Below are 10132 nucleotides of genomic sequence, written 5' to 3' on the forward strand. Positions count from 1 at the left end.
AGAGGTGGAGCGAGTTATTAAATTTTGATGAACTATAATGAAAAAAACATGCAAAGATGAATCATATATTAAAAATGCAAATAAGAGTCCATTTTGATTTCACATTGACTTTAAGACTCAATGAATACTAGCGTCTTAAAGCTTTAGTTAAAGAAAATAGAAGAATGCCAGTTGTTTTTGCTCATTTTGGGAAGAAGGGATTTGGCAATGCTCAGTTCGTCATTAATACTTAATAGATCTCTGCTTTTTGTCTATGACCCTGGCTGGATTAATGTCCTGGCTACTGCTTACGGAGACTGTTTTCCCTCTCAGATGGTAATAAATGTGACTGTTGTTTGATTTGAACAGGCATTAGTTATTTCCAGCACTATTTTACAAATTTCCAAAAGAGATTAGACGTTTTTATACTTTGACATGCATTTTAGCCTATTAGTGACTGTACTGCAAAATTTTCCATTTTATTTCTCACTTATATCACTGTAGATGTTTTATTTTATTATATTTATGGCACATATTTTGCCCAGGCTTTGTGAATGAGCTCTATTCATATCGTACCTGTGTGCCAGTGCCGTTTCCTCTATTTTCTCCTGTATTTCTGTCTACCGAAGGTAGAATGAACAGCAGGATGGTGGTGATGAGCTTCACTCCCTTGTGTGTGTCAGTGGAGATGCTGGGAACCCTGTGACCCAGATCATCACTCCACACAGGCCCACCGTAATTTAACACCAGCCCCCCCCCCCCCCCCCCCCCCCTCCTCTGCCAACTCTCACTGGGCCCAATGATCTGACACAGACACCTGTGTGTCTCTCCTGGCGTTGCTTTTATTTATTTCTCTCTCCCGCCTCTCCTCCCCCCGCATCTCTTTCATCATTCCTCTGCCTCTGTCAGTTTGACAGCCTCAGAGATGCTAAAGCGGGTGAACTACTAGCCAGAAAACTAAGAAGGAAAAAGTGAACTCAAACACTTTTGCATGTTGTTCAGGTTAGATGCATGGGGTATCTTGTAGGCATTGCGTGTGACACAACAGGTTTTGTGGGATGAGCTTTTCCGCAGTGTCCTAACTAAGTTTCCATTGAAAGGCAATTTGCCCGTCTACACAAAATGTGAAAGCAACGTTCAGTGTGAATCAGTAACAGCGGATCAGAACATATTTGATGTTTAACATATATAGAGTACTGAAGGGATGATGTATTTTTGTAGGCCAACCCAGAAGTTAGCATCATCCTGATTCCCTCGACAAAATCCCTTGGATTTTTCCATTGGCTTTTGGATTATTGCAGAAAACAAGTTCTGTGACTAACAAAAATGAATGATTCTTGCATGATTTGTTCATGTTGATGATAAGCTTCTAAAAACATTTTTTTTAATGAATTTTGAAACCTACACTCTAAAAAATGCTGGGTTATTTTAACCCAAATTTGGGTCAAATATGGACGAAACCAAATGTTGGGTTAAAAATGCAATTAAAAAAAATACAGTTGAAAGTGAAAGTTGAAGTTGGGTTAAAATTTGAAATTACATTTTTTTTAACCCAACTTTGGGTTCAAACAACCCAGCATTGTTTAGAATGTAAATGCAACCGACAAAAGCTAACGTAGGCTAAACAAATTACACTAGTATGACTTCAACTTCAGTTTGAGCAATAATAGGTTGCAAGAGCATGATTATAAACTAAACACAACGAGGCTGTGAAAGTGGACTGGTGAGTAGATGCTTGAAATCACATACTCCCTTGAGTTCTTTTGAACAAGTAATTACTTGATGACCACTAAAAAGTACAAAAAAAACTTCACAAATCCTCTCCCGTGGCCTCATGCAATAGTAAAATATCCATATGCACACTTCAGAATCTCGCAAGAAGTAGTTAGTCATTCGGGTACTTTGTGCCTGCTCTTTTTGAGTACTGTGAATTCGGTATTCATGCAATTTTGGATGCTGATGAGTTTACCTGTTCGGCTGATGGCATTTAATGTGCCCGACAAACTCTCTCGTCCCATTTAGCCACGTGTTAGCAACTGTCTTTTTAAAGACAAGTAAAAGATTTTAAAAAAGCAATACAAGAGGGTATTACTGATTAATCTTGCAGAAGATGTCTGCAGAGATGATATCCCCTATATGACATATATTGATTCTGGAAGTATTTTTTCCATTCATTTTCCCCATAGGGAATACATGATGCAATACAACCTTTATAAAATAATACATTCACAGGAACATCATTTAAAACAAAATGCATTATAACCCATGAACCCAAATCAACCAGTTATGAGGTGAATCACAGCATTACAACTTTTGAAGCAAACAAGTATTTGAAAAAGTAACAAAAACACAACGGTAAGACTGTGAACAACGATTTTAGATGGGGAAAGAACTAAAGTCCCATGAAGCATTGCAAATGAAAATCAAAATATAAAACTATTCCTTAAAAGTTGTGGATTAAATCAATACATCAAAAATTTATTGCAAAATAGCTGAGAGAATGTTTGACTGGACAAAAATCTGTGCAGTGCTTCATAAGATGCTCTGACTGAACATTATAAAAGTATATTTTTGGTCACAAAACTGTCATTTTGATTTCATTGCTTCTTTTTCTGAAGTCAAAAACAGTTCTTAGTCCAATGCACATTCTATCACCATCCGCAGCATCTAGCGTTTTCTGAATGAGAGAAGGCGCTCTGTGTGAACAGCTCCTATAAGGCCTCAGGGTGGGTCTATTCATGCAGCAGCTGCAAAACAGCTGCCAGATTCCCATCAAAATGCATAGTAAAAGAACAAAAAAATGACTGTGCTAACTCCTCCCCCTCACCCCTTGTGTTTGGTGGCACACGGTCAGGAAAAACAGCTATCGACCCTCTTAGACGGCACATCCAGAACAGCGTCGACTTAAAGAACATTCCATGTGTTTCCAGGATGATAACGCTGTCATTAGGTGCACATCTGAACCTGCCGAGATGATCCCGATGATCTACGGTAGCGTGTCCCGTGTGGCAAAGCTTGACTGCAGGAAGAAGAGATCTGTGTGGGTGTTGGGCCTTTTGTGTCTGGCTGAGGTGCATAATTATGTCTCCTTCACTGCACCCCTCTGACAGCCAGTATTTTAATGGCACTCAATAACAGAGGTGCTACAGCCTGAACTGACGATTAAACCACTGTGAGTGTTTGAGTCTGTGACTGTGCTGATAAGGCCATGCAACAAATCTCTGTCCACAAATCCATATATATATACTGCAATGTATATATATAAATGGAATAGATATAAATAGATAGCAATGTATAGTAATTTTTTTATACATTTAGACGTTCAAGTAGATGGAATCTGTGAAACTACAAAGGAATGAATCCAAGTATTTCACTGATAATACCTCACTGAATGTGAATAAATCTAGCTTGGTCTGAATAGCAATAAATGAAGCCAAATGAGAAGACTATATCCCATCAAGGAGATAAAAATCAATCTTGCCCTTTTATTTGTGCAACTTTAAAGGCCCAATCAGGTCCCTCTGAGTTGCTATGGTTACATAGACTGCAGGATGTTATTGCAAGAAAGCTGGTCTGAGCCTTTTGATCGTAGATAAGGTGTGATCGACCGCTAATCCAACCCTGGACTATTGCATTTCTGTCATATGAACTCAGATGCTGAGGAGAACCGACCAGCTACCGCTATTAACAGGCATGTGGTCTTGTGTGGTTTAAGTAAGGGATCATATTGTATTCTAAAACAAAAAACAGTGATTTAAAAAACAGAACTAAAATTAAATAAAATGATTGCAAAATTGAATGAAGCAAAAGTAATCAAATAAATTTAGATAAATATAAATAACTCATTTTTGGGTGGACATTTGACATGTATCATATGACTTAGGGAAAATGTAGGCTTCTTCCTGAAAAGTTCGTATTTTGGAGTTGGGAAGTCCTGTTTACGTGCGTTCAAGCCAAAAATACATTTTTAATTTTTAATTTTATACTTCTATAAAATGAAAAACAAAGGATGAGAATCTGGTGTGTTTTACTTTTTATGTTTTTAATTAGGGCTGTCAAACGATTAATCGCGATTAATCACATCCAAAATAAAAGTTTGTATTACCATAATATATGTGGGTGAACTGTGTATAATTATTTTATATATATATATATATATATATATATATATATATATAAATACACACACATGTTTGTATATATTTAAGAAATATTTTCATGTATATACTCTATATAGATTTATATACAATTTATTTTATATATAAATATTTTATATACAAATAATATTTTTTTTCTTAAATATACAAGCATGTGTTACAAAATAATTATACACAGTGCACCCACATATATTATGTAAACACAAACTTTTATTTTAGATGCGATTAATCGTTTGACAACCCTAATATAAATATAAATATTTTATATATAAATAATATTTTTTTCCTAAATATACATGCATGTGTGTGTATTTATATATATATATATATAGAAAAATAATAACTATACACAGTGCACCCACATATTTTATGTAAACACAAACTTTTATTTTAGATGGGATTAATCGCGATTAATCATTTGACAGCCCTTAATTTATATTATATATAAATATAAATATTTTATATATAAATAATATTTTTTTTTCTTAAAAATACATGCATGTGTGTATTTACATATATATATATATACAAAATAATTATACACAGTGCACCCACATATATTATGTAAACACAAACTTTTATTTTGGACGCGATTAATCACGATCAATCGTTTGACAGCCCTATTTTTAATTAATTGAGAAAGCTTTATCGTTGCGTATTATATGGTGTCATATTTTGTGCAGACTTAATATAATATTTATTTAAAAAGATTGAGTTACAATTATTGAGTTAGAATAGTTTGCAAGTGTGGTTATAAACATCAAATGGCAAAACTTTAATAACCTTTCTGAATAAACATAAATGACACACCTGCTCTTAAAATGCTTGCATTTCATGAACTATATTTGGAATACAGGCACAACTGTGGTCTCTTTTGAAAGACGATGCTTAGAATGGCTGTGCATTTCATTTCTGTCTTTATCTGAAGCCAGATTTAATTAAAGGGAACCAAACAGACCAGCATAATGCTAATTATGCCCCTTTCCCTGACATTTCGCTTTACTCGCATGATAATCCATTCCCCCAAAACTTTGTTACCCATCACGAAGATATCTGGCTGCCTCCATCAAAAAACGCCCACACTTCAAGACTACCAATTTAAATCAGAGAGAAAGGGGCCTCTCAGTTCAATAAGCAGAATTCAAAACCCCACTGTCTTTCTACTCTGGCTTGTCTAAGGGCCAGATGGAAGGAAAAGCCTGTGGATAAGAATGCTGGATGAGGGCTGGGTCCTTCACACTAGGATGCAGAAGGAGGTATGGAGGCCTGTCTTAATTGCCTGTCTCAAAGAGCTGGCTGGCAGAGGATTTATTCAGGCTTAATAGAGCCTGCCCGTTTCACTGTGGGCGCACGTGTCAGCTTGTGAATGTCACTCAAAGATGCCGAGTGCAGGAACCGGAGGGAGTGGTCGGGTGTGTTCTCATTCGTTCGCATTGGGGGTAGTGGTACAAATGTTTCTGCTTGTCATTGTCTGCTTTTTACACAAACATTAAAGATAAAATGTGATTCTTCTTTTTAAGGGACAGAGATTTCTTCATTAAAGATCAAACGCACTCGGGCCAACTCATTTTGATTTAATTAACTGGCATTCAATTAAGATAGGGCTTAAAAACGGGCCATTAAAAATGCAAATGCAAAGAAAATGTACTGATGACTGGCAGCTTTGTAATCATTAAAACTTTTTAATTAATACATGCATTTGTTGTCAGCGGCAGCAAACAGCAATTAACATCACATTAGATAATAAGAAAAATAGAGTGTGTGTTGTTTTAGCAAGGTTTTAACGACCTTGCATATTTATTTTTCAGTCTCTTAAGATGCAATGCAAGTAAAATACAGGAAATATGTACCCACACACACACACACACACACACAACAAAACATACAAAAAAAGGCAAAATTCAGTATTTAGTGTGACATCCCTTGACACTAAGCACATCTTGAACTCTTTTAGGAAGACTTTCCTGAAGTTATCTTCTGGTATATTTCACCAGGCTTCATTCAGTACATCCCAAGTTCTTCTTTGGATTTAGGCTGTCTTTTATTTATTTCTCTGTCCAGGTGATCCCATATTGCCTCTATAATATTCAGGTCCAGACTCTATGGAAGCTAGTCCATGACTGTCGGCATTTTATCAGCTGTTTTTCTCTCCAAATATTGGCAGTGTGCTTGAGATCGTTAACATGCCGAAAAATAAAACCATTCCCAATCATCCACTTTCCAGAATGAATTGCATGATGAATTAAAACCTGTCTGTACTTTTCAACATTCATGATCCCATCGATTCAGACAATATCACCAAAACTATTGCAGAAATGCAGCCCCACACCAGGAAAAAAACCCCTCCATGTTTCACTGACAACTGCAAGCACTCATTCTTCCAACTCTTCTTCTCACATATTGTCGATGATTGGAACCAAGATTGTCAAACTAGGCTTCGTCACTCCATTATACTCTTTTCCACCGATTCCAATCTTGGTGAGCTTCAGCATATCTGACCCTTTTCACTCTTTTAAAGGTGCAGTGTTTGATTTTTAGCGACATCTAGCGGTTCGGTTGCGAGTTGCACTAAGGGCTCTGCCCACTGCTCACCCCTCCCTTTCAGAGAAGCTACGGTGACTAAAACGGGTCAAACATATCATCGTCTGAGACAGCAGAGAATAGCTAGAGTAAGCCAAGAGTGTGTAACAGTGTAACAAAGTTTACAAAGCCATTGTCAGGTGCTACTATTGCTCAAGTGTAAGGGGAGGTCACACTACTTGATCCTGCAGCCTATTGTATATTAGCTGTTATGATTTCCCCTGCTACCTAACCACAACCTTAAACTTTCATTTTGAATTGAGTTTTGATACTGTGACATTCTCTACCTTGTTTGTTTATTTTTGTGTGTATCTTGACATTGTTTAAGCACTTACTAAGACTTGTACACAATACTGTTAATTTACCCTTGGAAGGCCAGTGAATAACAGACAATCAGGAACTGAACAAACTAAATAATACCAGTATAGTAAACATGGTCAATAGTGCCACCTATACCACATTTAAGTATTCTGAAAAATCTGTTGCGTCTTTAACTAATACAATAGCACACAACTATACACCATATGGTTTCAGAATGGTATTGGATAATAAGGAACATCATGTGAGTGTAGGTGTATGCGAAGTGTGTCTTGGCAAGTCGTTGTGCCCGTGTCAACACCATATGTTTTGAGGGTGTGTGTCTGACAGATATCCTAATGTATAAGCATTGGTGCAGTAACTCAAATCACATTTCAAATCAAATACAGAAAACAAATAAAACAGAAATATTACAGTATGATTACTTAAAAAAAAATTCAGCCAATAGAACGTCACACTTGCACATATTTTCAGTGTTTTACTTAGTATGCTTCAGAAATTTCACACACAACATGACATTCATAGACACTACAGAAATAATATTGTTGTGATGATCACAAACTTCCTCTTGTACTCGTCAGTCTATAGATTACAGCTGTACAGGCCACTTACAGTATAGAGCTCTAAGAAATCCTTAAATGCTGGATTTGTAAAATTCAACAGTATATATATATGCAGAAAATAATGTGCTATGTGGAAAATTATTTACATTTAATTATCAAAAATGTATTTCATATCCTGCCAATGGTCCCCTATTCTTCTGTACAATACTGATGTTTCTGAATTTGCGTACCTTAAATTCATTCGTATCTCTGTTACTATCAGGAGAAATGACCTTAGGTTAACTAACAAGAGACAGCGACTGAATTGAATGATGAAGACTGCCACTTCTACAAATGTCTCATTTAAAACTTCCACTAAATAATTGTAACATTTAGTATAAAAACAAGTCATTCATCTCAAGAAACGAAGGCAGAATGAGTTAAGAAATGTACTAAAGAAACCAAGTCAAATCATGGTTGACTATAATGTGAAAATTTGAGTTTAAAAGAAAGGATACTATTATCTTGAACTCATTGTATGAATACAGGACCATATCAGACCCATTCGAAGAGGCAAAAGTGAGTTTAAATAGTTTTGAAGGGGTGCCTTTGTTTTCTGTACCTACTGACAGTTTTTCCAAAGTCATGAACTTTTACATGTGCGTCCAGGGTGAAAGCCACAGTATCTCTATTTTCTCTTAGCGTTCACACTCTTGCAGACCCAGTTCATGCCATCCTGAAACACAACATTTGAGTAATTTAGTCTAAATTGTAAAAAAAAACGTCAAATTTTGCAGTCAATATGTGTACTAAAGTGACCTGGACTCCTTCTCCGGTGAGGGCAGAACACGACTGGATCTGCCACACTCGGTCTCGGATAGTGTGCAAATTCAAACCCTCGGCTATTTCAGATGCAGGTGCTGCTGTCAGCAGGTCTTGCTTATTTGCAAACACCAGGACTGGGACACCGCTCAGCTTTTCTTCATCAAGTAATTCAGCCAACTCCTGTATGCAGATAAATTCACTTATGTAAACACTGAGAGCAGAAATAGTTTGGAAGAGCAAAACAATCATAACAACAAAGCATCACCTGTCCCGTTTCCTCAAATCTTTTGCGATCTGCACTATCGATGACATAAATCTGAAATCAAAAAGATCAAATTAAACAAGTGTTTGCAATTAAAGTGGATTGTGGGATGACTGTTAATCAGACAGATGATCTCACCAGTACATCTGTGTTCTCAAAGTAGTTCCTCCAGTAGGGCCTGATCTTTCGTTGTCCACCAATATCCCACACATTTAATTTGAATCCTTGCGATTGGACACTTTTGATATTGAAACCCTAAAACAAAAACAAGAAACAGTTGCAATGGTAATAAAACACAGCTGATCCAGTAATTTGCTTTGCATGCATTTGGCTTTCTTCTGAGATCTGAATGCAGTAGTTACAGTAACCGTGTCACCTGTGTTGGCGTAATATGAGTGATGTCTTCTGATGCCAACTGTTTTAGTAAGGTAGTCTTGCCACCGTTGTCCAACCCTAGAAGCAATATCCGCACCTCCTGGTCGGGGGTACTTTTCAGTTTCCGTAAAATCGATAACAAACCCTAAAAAAAAAACAAAAAACAAGTAAATAGCGCAGATTACACAATGCTCTCTGACTTTATGCAATGCTTGCATCATGACGTCATTCGCACGAGCATCAACAAACAAACAGGTTTCAAGAGAATCAATTATTACTTAAGGGATGTAGAAAATAGATCTTGATATAGTTTTCCCCAAAAAAAAACAGGGATAAAAAGAGACACTACATTTGCTTAAGCGATTCTCGAACAGTCGTGACACTTAAAAAGTCCTGCAAGCTAATCTCATCCATGACCGAGAACCGCTGCTCATCTTTAATACCCCTCGATTACAAAAAAATCCACAATTCTCCTCGGACAACATGGCTAACATGACTGAATTTCACAATGTGACGGGGAGTATAATGTTAAGTCCCAAACAAAAACGTCTACAGGTAGTAATTCGTTTATTGTAAGCGCTTTAACTCACCATCTTGTGATTCTGCCTCCCTGAGACGCCGCGGAGGGTTACTAGGGGGAAGAGAGGATGACGTAGTACGCAAAACCTACGTGCATTTCCAAAGGGCGCAAATTGACGTAGTTCACGAAAAAAAATTTTTTTTATTAGTTTTGCTAATTGTTTTAAACCTATGATTTAAACAAACAAAATATACATTTAATGTTAATTAATATCGTTATAAATTATATATTTTGATACAGAAAACATATTTTAACAGCTATTACTCAGCGACCAAATCCATATGAGATGTTTTATAGTATACATACAGATCAATGTGATATACAGTCTTAATTTATTATAGAAATATACACGACGAGTCTTTTGAATCAATCAATCAGTTGAACCTGCACGATTCTGATCCGATTCCTCAAATAATTTCCTTCGAAAAGGCAAGCATTTACAAATTTTAAAATTTCTATACTATTTATATAACGTAACTATAAATATATGGGAAAATATGCTTTACTGGAAACA

General features: G+C 36.3%; 1 protein-coding gene across 1 annotated transcript; it reads right to left on the minus strand.

The window, feature by feature from the left end:
- Positions 1 to 8012: 8012 nt before the first annotated feature.
- Positions 8013 to 9785, minus strand: arl3b (ARF like GTPase 3b). The gene is made up of 6 exons (XM_039665435.2): positions 9629 to 9785; positions 9040 to 9183; positions 8802 to 8918; positions 8667 to 8717; positions 8396 to 8581; positions 8013 to 8312 (listed from the first exon to the last, which is right to left on the minus strand). The coding sequence occupies exons 1-6, from the start codon at positions 9629 to 9631 to the stop codon at positions 8265 to 8267; spliced, it is 549 nt and encodes a 182-aa protein (XP_039521369.2). The 5' UTR covers positions 9632 to 9785; the 3' UTR covers positions 8013 to 8264.
- Positions 9786 to 10132: the final 347 nt, after the last annotated feature.

This window comes from Pimephales promelas, chromosome 17 (assembly GCF_988280905.1).
Source record: "Pimephales promelas chromosome 17, fPimPro1.hap1.1, whole genome shotgun sequence".
NCBI lineage: Eukaryota > Metazoa > Chordata > Actinopteri > Cypriniformes > Leuciscidae > Pimephales > Pimephales promelas.